Here is a 16,607-nt window from a genome sequence, read left to right as displayed (position 1 = left end):
GAATTTTGTTCTGTTGTATTTCATTAATAATAGATTATATTTAATAAAATTGTAAAACAAAATGATATATTTCAGATAAAAACAAAATGGCGGGCAAAACTAAAAAGCCGCGAAAATATCGGGAGAGTACACTTGCTAATTGGAAGCAACTTTTCCCTTGGATGGAAATTGTTACAAATCAAGAAGGTAAATTCATAGATTAAAATCTCTAGGTATGTAAAGCAGATGTCAATTTACCCTAATTTTTATTTTTTAACACTTAAAATTGTGAATTTTTACCATAAAACGTAGTCTTGTCATGTATGTTAAAAAATTTTTTCTTCAAAATTGCCTAGAGAGAATTTATTTTGTTAATAAGGAATAGATTTTGAAGTATTATTGGATAAACAATATAAGATTTTGGTCGTTTCTACTATCTATTGCTCCTTTAACCTTCCTAACATTTTTGTTTAAATACTTTAAAGTTATTTTTTAATAGTTCTTAAAAAAACTAACTGAAAATTTGTACAGATCTCGTTCATGGGTACATATCCTTTTCATTTGTTTAATTCTTAAAATTAATACAAATTGACGTTTTGAAAATTTAAGGGGAAGAATCCAAGTATGATGCTTCTTGTCCAACATGTAAAATAACACTGAAGTTAAAGCACACACAGCTTGTCAGACATCAGAGTTCTAAAACTCACATGTAAGTTTTTTTATGCCTATTTGAAAAAAAGGCATAGAACTGTTTTTGCCTACACACATTTCTGGTTTTATCCAGACGTTTTTCAAAAGTTTCATGTTTTATTAAAAGGGGTAGTTGCACGAAGTGCATTTAAACCTGAATTTAGTGAACTGCATATTTTTTTATGTTGAATAGTTTAAACTACTTTTACAGGACATATTTGAAAGAATTTCAATTTTCTACCATCAAACGTTTTAAATGCACTTCATGCAACTATCCTTTTAAACAATGTGTTGGTGTAATTATTTTTATATCTACTTTTTTTATTTTAGAAAATTAACTGGCTATGAAGAAAGTAAATCTAAAAAACAAACCTTAAATAAAAATGACGAAACAATAACAGCAATTGAACAAACTAATGCCGAAGATAATGAAAATACAAATGAACAAGACCAGGAAGAACATATTGAAGGAAAGCTCTTGATTAAAGAAAAAATACCAGTTTTGCTGACGAGAATTGTAAAAAAGTTAATTTTCATTAATAAACCGTCCGTTTAGGGCAGCTTGGCGTTGGCTTCGGATTTCTAAAATTAAAGCAGCTGCGGTTTAAGCTGCTAAATTAGAGTGAATAATACCTAAAATGAAAGAAACCCTCTAGATACTTGGAAAATGTTTATAGTAAATTTTTGGTAAAATTAGTTTTCCTTTTTAAACAACTTGTCCTTGTTATTGATTTTTTTTAAACCAAGAGCATTTGATTGTAGAATCCATAGTTGTTCACAATTCTGACTGGCCCACTGGTACCCAAGTTATCTGTACACTTGATGCTCCTGTTGTTAGCCAAGCAGCAAGAACAGACATTCATGACTCGTTTGTCAGAATTCTTGCAGTTAATCCTGAGGTTGTTAGTCAGGTTAATTAATACACTTCAAATTATATTTTTTTTAATCATTTTAAAGTCCTTATCTTAAAAGTTGATATTCATTATATCCTGTTGTTACACTTTCTGCAAATAGGATGTAAAGCTTTTTTGAAAAGTAATTTTCTGTTGGTCCAGTGGTTAACAAGATCTTATATATGCACTATCACATACAATCGCATGTATCCACTAAAAAGAAATTAAAAGAAATGCAAAAATTTATTTCGATTTTAGGATCATAATATAGCTGCTACCCCGTTGATAATTATAAAAAATGAGGAGGAAAATATTTCAAGCAAACAAACTCCAATCGTCATTCAACGACCATTCCACATAAACAGCTCAGTCAGTCAGCGGCCACACGTCAAAACAGCCGCCAGAAAAATGGGATCATATGTTGTGACGTCACAAAGCATTCCAATATCATATTCATTGCCAGTGAATGAACGGTTACTGCAAACAAATAAAAATTACCAAATAAACAAGCATTCCCTCCTCAAAAAGGTAAATATTGTCTTTTACGTGAAAGTATTGCACTGCACTTTAAGAAAAAAAACTGATAGATTTAAGTAGGTAGTTAAGAATAAAATTATTATTTTCTAAAATGACGTTTTTATATCCTAGCTACACCCTTAAAATATATATATAGATATATAATAAACTCTTTACTTGTTGAAGTTGTCATTGTTTTATTTTCAGGATTTTCTGAAGCTTAATTACCCAAACAGACAAACAATAATAGTGGAAGAAAAAGTAAAGGATGACCCAAAATTCTTGGATTCCAACGCATGGCCGGAGAACGAATACATTGTACCAGTTGATTCCAAGGAACAAGACAAGGTTTGCTATTAAATACCTCCAACAGACATCATACTATTTCCACGAGTTTTAAATACTAATCTAGAAATGCATACTATATACCTATGCATTTCAATTATTACTCTGGAATCATTTGATGAACCATGCAGCTTTTTGGGACTTTTATGTTTTATGGGTATAAACTAACTTTTAGTTTAGAAGTCACTCCCCAAACCCCGGGCGCTCAATAACCCCCTTAAAATGAACGTAACCTTAACTATCTTACCAATAAAATGCATGCTATTTTATAAAATTTTTACATACTATTGAGTACCATTCACTTTTTTCCTGTATACTATTTTGAAAGAAAGGCAGTACCCAGCCTGTATATTAAATGTCAAAAAAACCTTTTGGTTTGCTTGTCAATGTGAGTAACAAAAATATGTAATTTATATTTCATGAATGTTTATCTAGAAATCATAACAAAAACATAAAATTTCAAATGACGTAATTTAAATTTTTGGAAAATAAATATTATGAAATTTTTAACAACTTTTTCGTGGTAGAATTTAATTGTGCTTTAAATTGTTTTCAGTTATTTGGAGGCAGATTTATGTTATGTTATATCAAAGAAAATTTTATATAAGTACCTACACTTTAAACTTCCTACAAACTAACACAATTCAAATAATATTTTACTATATGATTTAGAATGTACCTGAACAGCCGCAAGTGGCCATGATTAGATCATGCTCACAATATCCAGAACATTTACGAGTGGAGCTTGAACAACGGTTGCTGTTTGGCAAGGGTAGTGATGTCATTTGGCGCTGTGGACACAAAGAAAATGGCGGGAAAGATATGGACACTGTTGCCAGAGAGACTAGAACTCAGTTTAATGTTCATAAGTTTGTTCTAGCCTTGAATTCTAAGGTCTTTCAGGTAATCATACTTTTTTTATTCTAAATACTATAGAAAGGGCTAGTTTTAAAGCCAATAATAGATATTATAATTGTTATAAGTTAAGTTCTCTTGTAACATTAATATAGATCACAAATGAGAATGAAAATAGATAGGCATCTCTATTAGCAAACATTTCGTAACTTTCGGTTGAATGGCTTTCTTCAAATTTTTCTTTCTTTAACACAAAATATACTTATTACTTTTGTTAACAGAATATATGATAATTTTGTTTTAGAGAACCCTTGTAGATGGGGAGATAGACTGTGATATTTATACTCCAGATTTTAGTCCAACAATTGTCAAATCATTATTATTCTTATTCTATACTGGAAGGAAAGATATAATTATTGACTTAGTGGCAACATTTTTTTATTTTATACTAAAGTGTCTTAACCCAATTCATGGCGACTTGTTGGGCGCAAACACCAGGGGCCGTAATTCAGCAAATTCATTTGCTTTAAATTTTAGTTTTGTAATTAAAGGGAAGTGGGCAAGAAGTAGGGAATAGAAAAAAGTGGATTTTGGGGAAATTTTCACTGAGAATTGTTTGTCAAAATCCCCGTTCCTTGTCCCTGGCAAGCATAAAAAAATCAAACAAGGGTAACGTATTACATTGCTTTTATAATAAAGATATGTAGGTAGTTAATATCTTTCCATAAATTAGAACTATGGTTTGTGGTGATCAAAGATTGATAGATGATATTAAAAATGCTCTAAGTATCTTAGGTAAACACTTTTTTTCTGTTATTGAATCATTTTTTTAAAAAGCCTTTCTATAGGTATGTTTTATTTTTTTTTGCAAGAAAGGACAGTAATCATTTTCATTGGTATGAAAAAGGGATAAGCTTTCATATAAACTAATATCTTGTTTTTGTTTGTCTTTAGAGGTTCCAGTTCAAACAGTATCTACAGAGGTTGTTAATAGTTCTGAACAAGCTTTAGACATTTCATCTGGTAAAAATTTTTTTCTTCAAATATTGCATTTAATGGATTAGCGGTTTCCAAAATCTTAGGAAACTCGCATTTACACAATTATTACCTTAGTTTAAAGAATGAAAGTACTATCTTGAAAAGTGGCTGCGAAAATCACGTTTCCCCAAAAACGTTTCAGATTGACATACGGACGGATATTTCATATTATAAGAGTAGCTTCGCTACTAAAAATATTAGTTTTTAAATTAATTTAATTCTATAGGTGTTCAAATTGAAGAGGGATTCGAGAACATAACTAGAACAGGTATTATTTATTAATCACAAACCCCAAGAATATCATCATTATTGTGCTTTCTTTAAATTCTTACCAGGGCTCTAAAGCGATAAAGACAATGGCCAATAAGATGTACCGTATACATCCCCAATAATGATACACAAAATTACCCCCTCTGTAGATTACAATTAATGGTTGAAATTCAACTTAATGAACCAAACAATCAAAATTCAATTAAAGTCCCCAAAGTTATTAGTCAACGAATAAGAAAACATTATTCTAAAACTTTTGGGCTAGTGTATAAAACAGTCCATTGTCCCCTCCCTTCCTTCCTGAATTCTTACAGCCTTATGTTTTAGATAATATAAAATCACTATCTGATATAAATGATATCAAAGTTGAAGTAGAAGATTATTCACCTAATACCAAAGAAATACAAATTACAAATAATGTCGAAAAAAATTTGATTACACATTCTAATCAAAGTAGTTTGGATGGTAGAAACTTGAGGAAACCCGAAGGTACAGTTTTAAAGATATACCTATAATAATCAACATTAAGTATAGAACATCTATAAAAGCTAAACTCTAAAATAAGAAGGAATGACAAACGGACAATAATGAGGAGTGTCAGTCTTAATAAGTTTAAACAAAATTGAACATGAATTTGTTGTAATATTGCTTAAATATAGGATACTGTATAAATAAAGGACATACTTTCGTTTTTTGGATTTAATTATAGAGATGTTTACTCTTAGCTTATAATAATATTGGACTTTTTTGTACTAGAAATCATCAAAAAATTGTTGTCAAAAAAAGTTAAAAATGTTTTAAATGGACGTACAGATTTTCTGGAAACAATTATATTGTGGCTACGTTTCTAAAGAGCTAACCTTTAAGAACGAACCGATCCTAATAATGAAAAGCTACGCCTTTAAAAAATACACAAACTTTATTGATTTTTATATATGTTTTGCTTAATTTGTATTTGCATATATACAATATACATAGAGAATAAAGCTACAGTAATAGAGGACGAAGAAGATGATTTGGAATATCAACCAGGTAATTTTAAGTCTACTACCTAAATATTTTCAATCAACTTTATAAACAATTATAGAAGGTTATTTTGAAGAGTATAAAAAAATCACGAGATATTTGCCAAAAACTTATTTTTTTCTCTCAAAAGTTTAAAAGAAAAAAATGGACGTAAAGAAATACAATTTTATTGAACAAAATCTCAATTAATTAACCAATAGAAAAATCTGTTTATAAGCTTTAACTAAGATGTTTCACACTTTAATGTGGTCAACTTTGGATTCTTTTTGGAAGAAGATAATTTCTAGTTTAAGTTATAAACAAGTTGTAAAAATATTTTATTGAATTTGAATTGTAAACAATGGTTAGTCGATGAAAGGGAGAAAATAAAGGAGATTAGTCAAAAGAAATTCTTGAATTAATATATAGGTAAAAAAAGTGATAATGAAAATCTAATCTTTTTAGATGATAATGATATAGAAAGCTTTGAAAACCAACATAAAGACAATGATAAAGTTGAAGATAAAGATTTTGCGTTGTCATATGAAAAGAAGAAAAACAATGCCCGTGATAACAGAGACAATAAGTAAGTTAGATATTTGCCTTCATAACCTTTTTCTAATAAGATAGTAGCTACGCCCACATAAATACACTTTAAGAATTCTTCTGTTGTTATTTATTTCATTCTTGTAAAAATACAAAGTGATAGGTACTGACTTATCAAACACTTTTATTTTGTCAAAACTACATTAATTATAACTTATTCCATTATGGTTTTATAACGATAATTGAATATTTATTTTTCTCGTATTCATTCAAATCCGGTGGGTAGGAACTGGTTCTCATCCCTACGAAAAACTATGTCTAGCATCGTATTATATCCAATTTTCTACGAATATAAAAATGTACAAACCAGTTTTTTTATCCAGTGCCTTCACCACCTCGGGGCTAAAAAAACTGGTTTTAATCTTATAATTGTACATTCTATATCCGCGGAAAGCCGTTTATAATACGATGAAAGAAATAACTATTCTCGTATTCATTCGAATTCGGTGGATAGGAACTGGTTCTCATCCATACGAAAAAACTAATATGTCTAGCACCGTATTATATCCAGTTTTCCACGAATATAAAAATGTATAATCATAACCACCTCGGGGCTAAAAAACTGGTTTTAATCTTTTAATTGTACATTCTATATCCGCGGAAAGCTGCTTATAATACGATGCGAGAAATAACTATTCTAATATTTATTTTTCTAGAAGAAAAAACTATAATTTTAAGGTACACCTTCCACATATCTGGCAATACTAAGCGGTCAAGTTTCAAAGGAGCTAAATCAAATTCTTTAAAGTATGACCTCTTCGACAATCTAGAAAATCCAGAAAAGGAAAGAATTAGTATAATTGTTAGGCATAGATAATATAATTTGATATTTTATAAAAAGCAAAAGATTATAATTAATTTCTAAAATAACTAAGACTCTTTGTTTGCAATGTCTTTGTCTAAAAGTTTCATTGAATTTTTTTGTGAATTAATTCATTTCTTATAAATAGGGGACGTATCAGCAGGATGTACCAATTTTAATTGCTTTGCTATAACGGGGTGTGGTTTAGACTTCAACCCAACCCTCGGTAGCGTTACTGTTAATGCTAATGTCACTAAATGATACTAATTTAAATTACAAGAAGGAAATAACAAGTATTACAGTTTGTCATATTTGTTATCAATATTTTGCAAGCCCAGAACAATTAAATCCTCATATTAAACAGTTTCATAGCCAAACAAATAAAAAGAAAGGTATTTTTTGTTATTTTTATTTGAAATAGAAGCTCAGTAACAGTAGTATGTCCGTCAGTCATTTTCTCCAAATTTATAAACTTCTGAGCAGTGTTTCGGAGCCGGAGCTGGAGCCGTAGCCGGGAGCAGCAACATTTTTGGTGGAGCCGGATCCGGAGCCGTATTTTTAGTTGAAAACGGCTCCGGCTCCAGATTAGCTAAAAATGATTTTTTAAAGTAATATTATAATTTGGCAACGGTCTATTTCCATATAATAAACTGAAAAACTATTGTTACTTAACAAATAAGTCACACATCCTTCTACTTTTATATAGCTTTAATCAAATAAAAGCAAAATATTTTATATTATTTATTTTATTTTATCAAATTCAATAATGAACAAAAATTGATATATTAATTTTAATGTAGGAGCCGGAGCTGGAGCCGCATCAAAATTAAACGGCTCCGACACCCTGCTTCTGAGAATAGGAATTTTAAAAAATATAATTTAATTTTTATTCGTAAACGTTTTTTGATTGGTTCATTTTTTCTCAATCTGCTGCCTTTTACTCTACTGCCTTATTTTTATATTGAATGTTTATCATTATCGTAATAGTAAAGCATAAAACAGTGCTTTACAAAGCTTAGCTTCCCTCGATCCATGTTTCTGTTGAAATTCTTCATTAAGTTTCAAGTTATTCCGTTCATATAATACCTTACTCTTCTAGTTAGTAGGGTCAAGCGGGGCATTAACCGGTAAGGGGCATTACCGGTAATTTTTTACCCACCTTCAGAAAATGACATTTTGATCCATATTCTAATCAACTGACAGAAAAAAACATAAAAGCAAATTTGTTTCTTATTAATTTGCCTACAAAAAAGTATAAAATGAAATTTTTGTGAGATGAATTTTAAAGGTATTTTTTGGGTCTCAAAGTCGGACGAAAATTTTTTTTCTTCAAAATTTTTTTCACCTAGGTGTATAAAGATCGACCTACACAAAAATTGGTAAGACCTAGAACTGATCCGTAAAAACCTTTTGAACTAAGAATTGCCCGCTCTTTCCAAATCCGTTGAGAGCTTAAATGTAGAGTTAATATTTTTTTCAAAAATGACCAAAGTTCGCGCGGGGTATTTTTCGGTAACGTCGAAAAAAAATTCAAATTCGATTTTTAAGATCAATTTTCAGGTTTTCTTTGGTAAAATCTAAAATTCAATATGGCCTTTTTAAGAATTAGGCCAAAAATTGAATAGAACAGGTTTTTTTATATAAAAAAATTTAAATTTTATTTTTTAAGAAAATTTTTGTGAAAAAAAAATCAAAATTTCTCGTCTTTAAAAAAAAATGATTTTTGACATAGAAGGAATAGTCCGATCTTTATGTGGATAATCCCTATAACCTATACTAATTATGATTATTTATGTTTGACTGGCCGTTTGGCCGTTTTTCATCGATTTTTTTTAGGTTGAAAAGACGTTACCCACAATGCCCCACCGTGGGGCATTTATCGGTAATTTTTTTGAGTCCAATTATGACAAACTTCTAAAAGTCCTAGGATAACGTCCTATTAGGACCTGATAGTCCTTTCCGTAAGCTTTCTAATGGTCTTGGTCCCATTTAAAAATATTGATATTTACCCCATTTTTTTTTCAAAAAACCAAAAAAATTACCGGTAATGCCCCGCCTCACCCTAGCGAAGCTACTCTATAATTTGAAATGTCCGCCTGTCCGTATGTCTATCTGAAACGTTTTTTGGGGAAACGTAATTTTCTCGGCTCCATTTCAAGATAGACGCCTGAAAATTTCAGGGATTAAATAAGTTCTCATTCTTCATATTGTCAATTAATTGGGATGCTAGATCGATTCCTAGATTTTAAAGTTTTCATGATTTTCAGGGATTAAATATATTCAAGTTCTGCACAGTTCTATAAAGTTTCATTGTGATTTCGATTCCTAGTTTTTAAAGAGTTCAAGATTTTTTTCAACTCCTAGTCTAACTTGTCATTCTTGTTTACTTTATAAAGTGTGTTTGCTTATTATGCTGCTAAGGACATAACTATTCTTGTTTGTTATATAACCATAAGAAAAAAAGGAATCAAAGCACTAAAATAATTAAAAATTTTGATTGTAGGTGAATATCATATTGGCAAGAATGAATTTAAATGCTCAACCTGTGATAGAAATATTATGGTTCAACATATTGTGTGGTTTATCAAACATATCAGGTAAGGGCGAAGAAATCCTTACATTAAAGAAACATGATGTCTGGCTGAACCGATTTGGTTCTCCTTTACAATGTAGCTTCTCCTAGGTTCTGGGAAGGTTTATAATTATTTTAGGGGAGTTTAACATCACAATAGATATTGCATATTAAAAAAATACCCCCCCCCCCCTCTCAAAAATTCTTATTCTTTTTAAAACTAAATTGAAAATGAAGGGAGTCAATTCCATAACCTCCTCACAACTCAAGTGCACCTAGAGACATCTTGGGAAGTAGCTGCTAGTCATTGATAAAGTCTTTTAATTTACATACCATTTAATAATATTAGGTACCTATAAATTTAATAATGTAACTATTTTTAATGAAAGAAAAATATCTTTTTTTATTTAGAACTTTCTTAATTAAAATAGAATAATGCGATTGTAAGATTTTTAATATGCCAAGGAAAGAATCAATTCTACAAACTTATGTCAGTGTAAGCAAATAAATCATGAGCTGCTCTACATTACTCATATCATTTTAAGGCCTCAACTGAAAACATTTTCTAGTATATGTTATGAGATACAATTAAATGTACCTTTAAAATATAATTTTTCGGTAATGGACTTGATAATGAATGTGTTAACCATTACAGTAAAAGCTTTAATGAAAAATGATTATCTATTGATAATTTTAATGGTTGTAAGAAATGCAAAACAAGTGTTTTATTGTTATTTTGAAGTTGTTTTAAATGATTACTTGAGGTTTAAATAAGTCTAAACACTGAAGGAGATGTTATGTATGTTCTAAAGATTTGTTCATTATAATATGATAAATGAATGAAAAACCTAAGAAAAAAAATTAAAAATTTTATGTAACTAGGTATAATTATTTTCTTTTGTGTTTTTGTTATTTCTACGCAAAACACTTAATAAATGTTTATAATTTGTTATTAACAGCATGCATTATTATATTATTAAAAACATTATTTACATAAAAGTATCAATTTATCAATCCTTGTACTTAAAAATCCATGAATGTAGCTTCTCTTTAACAACATATTGCATTGTTTTAATTTAGTTTTTGAGAGACAAATGGGGTTCTTTTATTGATATTTTAATAAGCATATATGATTTTTTTAGATTAGGTAAACTTAATATGCAAATTCATTCTTTATTCTAGAACACCAAAGCTGATTGAAATCTAATTTAATCTCAAAATATTATATTCTTTTCCAATAAAAAAAAGGTTACTAGGTATGTATCATACTAATGCAATAACAAAAATTTCATCCAATAATTGGAATAATTGGTATTGAATTATCTTGTCATTTTATTTGTCAAAAATAATAATTATGATAAAAATAAGCCTTGGAATATAACTTATTATATATAATAAAGTCTTCTTTCATACCCCCCTAATGTCCCCATAAATTTCCTGTTTTGTGCCTATTTATAAAAAGTCTTTTAGTTTTCACTTCCTCCATCAATTTAATTTTTTTAGTGCTTTCTCGACATTTGTATTGCCCTTTAGACATCTAAAACGTATAGGTAGGAATTTTCAGGGATAAGACAATATATAAGCAGGGATCTTAGGGTGTAAGATAATAGAGAAAGTTTAATCCCCAATGATGATCTACAAAATTACCTCTTCTGTACATTAGTAGTTGAAAAGTTTGGACACTACTTATCATAAAGCAACAAATCTTTATTTAATAAAAGTACCTAAAGTTGTTGATCCACAAATAAGATGATTATAAAACTTTGGGTACCATTGTATTTGACAGTCAAATATCCCCCTCCTCCCTGTATATAAGATTAAGAGATACTTCTAATCTTAACTTTGTTTCTAATAGAGCTAGAGAATGGCTTTATTTTTTTGCTTTTGAGTTGCAGAACACAATTTCTAGATTCTTATGTATGTACAGGATAGTAATATTTCTTCACATTAAAAAGTCATCAGTTTTTATGAAAACTAATCTTGTTAATTATAAATTTTCAATTCACGTGTTTTCATGAAAGTAAACGTCATGAACTCTGAACATCAAAAATGACTTCATTAAAATAGCATTTACTAAAGGATTGTTCTTGACTTAAGTGAAAACTGGAAAAACATTTTATTTAAGAGATATAAGAATGGATATAGAATAGGTGAAAGTTTTGTAGTCAATTTTGGTTGTTAATATTGTCCTTAATTATTGATCTATAAGTTCCTCTGTGGTCAGTGGAGGGGATGGGATTAAGTTATATTAACCAGCTATGAGAAACACCAATTACAATATTAAAGGTAATTATGTAAATTCAACATATTTACATATTTATGAAAATGTCAATAAAGTTACATAATGATTTTTGTTTTACATTCATGTTAATGGGAGCAAATAAATCCAAAAATATAACTGCCTAATTAAAAAAAACAGGTTGAATATATTTTATTACATCTATATAAAATTTTCTTTATTTGATAAATGATTTATTAAAAAAAAGGAATTTATAATGCTTGCAAAATATACATTATTCCTGTCAAATACTAAACCACACTTATTTTGATTCAGTTGTATGAAACTGTTAGCTCAGCAACATGTTAAAACCAAAACAATGGAGAGTTTGTTTTCAAGTTTTAGCACTTATGATTTTTATTTTTCAAATGGTCCAATCTGTACTAAGATATTTACAATTCCCCATTGTAATGCAGACATCTGTTTCTCCTCTTACTGCTGAGCATAAGACACCAATTGTATATGTCTGTCAGGAAAGCCAGTTCAGCTATCTCTTAGCCAATGAAAATGGATACAAATACTTTTCTGACTATCTGGGTGGACTTATTCAGAAAACTGAACATCTGGGCTGGATGGGAACCAATGACAATGTTACTGCTGAAGAACTTTTTCACATTCTTTATGAAACTAACTACACAGACATGACTGTTGAAGAGTTGAACAATTGGGTTGAAGATAAAAATATTGTTACTGATAGTGTAAAATTTCTTTTTCCACATGGCTTCTGTAGGGAACTGAATTACACTGACAGCTATAAATTTTTGATCATGAAAACTTTTTCTCATCGCAAAATTTTGCTTATTGATCCAAATCGACAGAATTTGGTTAGAACAGAAGAAAACTCTCAAGCATGGATGAGTGTTGGCCCAATGCCTAATGGTCTCTATGAAGCTGCAAATTATCAAGTAAGCATTGAAATAAACAATGATATGCTTAATGATGGTAAAACCTGTATCCATTATGAAAATAGGGGAACAACATATGGCAAATGTGTTGAAAAAGCAGTTTATGATCAACTTATGAAATGGTACGGATGTCTGCCAGTTTGGTTTAGAGCACCTTACTTTCAACAACTCTCTCCTGATGGTAAACTAAGCACACCACCTACTGGCCAATGTGTTAATCCAATAACACCTTTTAAAGATCCAGACAAACTTAAGATAATCAGATTTCAGTTATGGCATCTTGTAATCAATCAGGATATGGAATGTATGAAGGATTGTTTGCCTCCTTGTATAGCTATGAATATAAAACCAAGACTTATGACATACAGAGGCAATTTCAAAGCCAGAGCACAGCTTGAACTTGTTTGGGGCAACCAAGTGACCATAAACAAAGCTGTGCACAGCATTGAGTTCTTTGATCTTATTGTAGAGTTGGGTAGTGCACTTGGTTTGTGGTTGGGATTGTCAGCTGTGAGTCTTCTAGATTCAATTGTGGAGTATTGGCATGTAGTGTTCAGGGTGTGTGGTCAAAAACCTGCTAAGAAGTAATTATCATAAACATAAATCTGAAATCCTTTATATTTGACAATTATCTACATAATAAAAAATTGTACTAATGTATAATGTAATTTCTCTGATAATATGATTAATGTTTATAAGTTAAGAAATGAAATGTTCCAATTAATTAGACAAATTACTTGAAATAAAATAATATGTGTTTTTGCATTTCTTGTTATGTTAAAACTATTTTTTATAAAAAATAAAGTTGAATAAAATGGTAAAACATGGCTTGAAATAAATCCTTAACAGATCTACTATGATTGGCCATATTTTTCTATTTTCTAAATAAAAAGCTACCAAATCAAGTCACAAGTCACATGTCCTTGATAATTTTGTTAGTGGTTTTGATCAGTATAGCTAAAAGTCCTTAAAAGTCTGCTTCTATCCAGCTTTAAAGGGACTGTGCACAAAAAAATTCTCTTAAGATTATCAAACCTTAACATCATCTCATTCATATAATCTCACCAATTTTTACTCCTTAAGATTAGGAGTAATTTTTCTTGAGTATAAAGATGTGCAGGTAATATTGTCTTTTTTCCCTTTTATAGCTAAAACTAAAGTTCTCTATTTTTCCTAACAGGTAAGCCGACTTTTAACATAATCCTTGCTTTAATATTGCAAAACCAAGGCATAAATCCACAATATAACTGGTAATAGGACGCTTTTGATTGATCAGTATAGTTAAAGGTGTTAAGAAAATGTTGGGATTTGATAATCAGATGAGAAATTTTTACATACACACTTCCTTAAAGTATGAAAAATACATATATATTCCCACTAATGTAGTTTATGTAAACTTTATTAGATTATTAATGTATTTGATAATTGTTAGGTATTATCTACAGTATTGCTGCTGATGGCATTGCTCTAAACTTATGGAGTTAAGATATTTAATAATGGTATTCAGTTACTACGTCTATCCCATATTTATCCTTAATCCTATTATATAAAGTACTAAGCTATTTTTGTCTGTAGCAAAGGTTCTCACTAACTGCTGAACTGATCTAGTCCTTATACTAAAGTAACAGGATGTTTGTGTGTCTGTACTGAATGATCTCACTAACCGCTGAACTGATCGCGTTCTCCTTAACAGGGTAGATTCTCATGGGTCCCGGGAAGGTTTATAACTATTTTGGGGGAGGGTACCACCACCCTCCCAAGAGAAATGACAAAAAACATAATAAGGTATCGTATAATAAAGAATTATTGTAGAGACTTTAACAAACAAAAACATTTAAAGTGCCACTAGAGGCCTCTAGGGGCGTAGCCGCTAGTCTATAATACAAAGTAGAATGATGTCTCTTTGTTTGTCTGTCTCTTTGTTTGTAGCGAAGGATCTCTCTAACCGCTGAACCAATCGGGTTCTCCTTTACAGGGTAGCTTCTCATAGGTCCCGGGAAGGTTTATAACTATTTTATCTAAAATACGAAAATCTGGTTTGATTTAACCTCTTGGGGCTTCGCCCTTAGAGGCTAGGGGTGAAGCTGCTAGTCTATTATATAAAGTAGTAAGGTTTTTTACCTTAAGCTTAAGATTTTAATAACTACTTAGCTTGGGACGATTGATTTTAAGCTTTTTCTAGCAGCCCTTTTCTGCCCCTTTGAATACATATCTCAATGCTAGAGAATAATGCACATAATCCCATCCTGCTTCTGGTTTTTATAAATAAAACTTATTATTATTGTTATTAAATGTTATTTTTTTCAAGAACCTTTTAAAACTCATTAATTACTCCTCATTATTGGAGAAATGTTTATAACACAATGTTATTAGAAAATTCCAAAACATTAGGTAATTCAGGGGTAACATTTCTTATAAAATAGATGATAAAGATAATAATTTTTTCTTTCTACTTCATTTTTAATTCCCTCTTTAATTCCCTATAATTATTCCATTTATGATATCTTATAGAAAGTAATAAATTGAAAATTATTTGATAGTGGACAGAAAATAGTTTCACACCAACCATGCTAAGACCAAGTCAATGCAGACTTTGTTTTCAATTATTAGCTCTGGCAATTTTCATATTTCAAATGATTCAATCTGTTGTGAGATACATGCAGTTTCCAGTAGTTATTCAAACATCTGTTTTACCTCTTCTTGAAGAACACAAATTACCAGTTATATATATTTGTCAGGAAAGTCAATTTAGCTATTTAAAAGCCAATGAGAATGGTTACAAATACTTCTCAGATTACTTGTCCGGTAAGATCCAGAATACTAATCATTTGGGTTGGATGGGATCAAATGAAAGCATCACTGCAGAAGAGCTGTTTCATTATTTCTATGAGACAGATTACACTGATATGCTAACACAGGAGTTTAACAACTGGCTTGTTCCAGAAAGGAATATAACAGAAAACATAAAATTTTTGTTTCCTCATGGCTTCTGTAAAGAAATAAACTACACCAACAGCTTTAAGTTTTGGCAAATGAAGACCAAAACTCACAGAAAAGTTTTATTAGTTGATCCCAATCGCAAGAACAACCTCAGAACTGAAGAGAATTCTCAAGCTTGGATGAGTGTAGGCCCAACTTCTGGTGGACTTTTTGAAGCTGCCAACTATGAAATCAGTATTGATATTGAAAATAATTTGCTTAATGATGGTAAAACATGTATCAATTATGATAAAAAGAGGTTCTCATATGGTGAATGTATTGAGAATGCTGTCAAAGAACAGCTTATAGAATGGTATAACTGTGTACCTGTTTGGTTCAGAGCTCCTTATTATCAACAACTGTCTAGTAGTGGTTTTCTTCAATCTCCTCCTAAAAATCAGTGTACTTTGCCAAATAAACCTTTCTCTGACAAGGATAAACTTCAAGCTATAACTTTTCAACTTTGGCATTTAGTTATAAATCAAGATTTGGAATGTATGAAAGCCTGCCTACCTCCTTGTATGGTTATGAATATAAGGCCCAGACTAATGACATACCGGGGAAATTTTAAAGAAGAGGCACTTCTTGAGCTTGTGTGGATGAATCAAGTTACCATTAAGAAGGCTACACACAGCATAGAGTTCTTTGATCTGGTTGTTGAGCTTGGCAGTGCTCTTGGCTTATGGTTGGGGTTGTCTGCTGTCAGTCTTTTGGATTCTCTAGTCATCTACTGGAACAGAGTGGCTAAATATTTGAGATTTAAATCAAAATATTAAAACAAAATATTTGATAATGTCATTTTAAGTTTTTTTTCAAGCATTTTCATAGATATCATATTGTTACCTAATAGTTTTAGACAATTATAAATATCAGT

General features: G+C 30.2%; 1 protein-coding gene across 1 annotated transcript in view; it reads left to right on the top strand.

Annotated features, from left to right (window-relative positions):
• Positions 1 to 79: 79 nt before the first annotated feature.
• Positions 80 to 16,607, top strand: part of LOC145313333 (uncharacterized) — a 23,756-nt gene continuing 7,228 nt past the window's right edge. The window contains exons 1-17 of the mRNA XM_080152695.1: positions 80 to 186; positions 589 to 688; positions 1,000 to 1,139; positions 1,432 to 1,580; positions 1,821 to 2,090; positions 2,286 to 2,426; positions 3,096 to 3,326; positions 3,583 to 3,680; positions 4,012 to 4,073; positions 4,233 to 4,301; positions 4,543 to 4,584; positions 4,914 to 5,075; positions 5,565 to 5,618; positions 6,057 to 6,177; positions 6,876 to 6,981; positions 7,277 to 7,391; positions 9,503 to 9,596. Of these exons, the coding sequence (XP_080008821.1) occupies positions 87 to 186; positions 589 to 688; positions 1,000 to 1,139; positions 1,432 to 1,580; positions 1,821 to 2,090; positions 2,286 to 2,426; positions 3,096 to 3,326; positions 3,583 to 3,680; positions 4,012 to 4,073; positions 4,233 to 4,301; positions 4,543 to 4,584; positions 4,914 to 5,075; positions 5,565 to 5,618; positions 6,057 to 6,177; positions 6,876 to 6,981; positions 7,277 to 7,391; positions 9,503 to 9,596 (2,054 nt within the window). The 5' untranslated portion in view covers positions 80 to 86. The remainder of the gene's footprint in view (positions 187 to 588; positions 689 to 999; positions 1,140 to 1,431; positions 1,581 to 1,820; positions 2,091 to 2,285; positions 2,427 to 3,095; positions 3,327 to 3,582; positions 3,681 to 4,011; positions 4,074 to 4,232; positions 4,302 to 4,542; positions 4,585 to 4,913; positions 5,076 to 5,564; positions 5,619 to 6,056; positions 6,178 to 6,875; positions 6,982 to 7,276; positions 7,392 to 9,502; positions 9,597 to 16,607) is intronic.

Source organism: Acartia tonsa, chromosome 1 (assembly GCF_053477335.1).
Source record: "Acartia tonsa isolate MP-2025a chromosome 1, ASM5347733v1, whole genome shotgun sequence".
Lineage (NCBI taxonomy): Eukaryota > Metazoa > Arthropoda > Copepoda > Calanoida > Acartiidae > Acartia > Acartia tonsa.
Note: the sequence above shows the minus strand (reverse complement) of the source record. Positions and strands in the feature narration are given on the sequence as shown.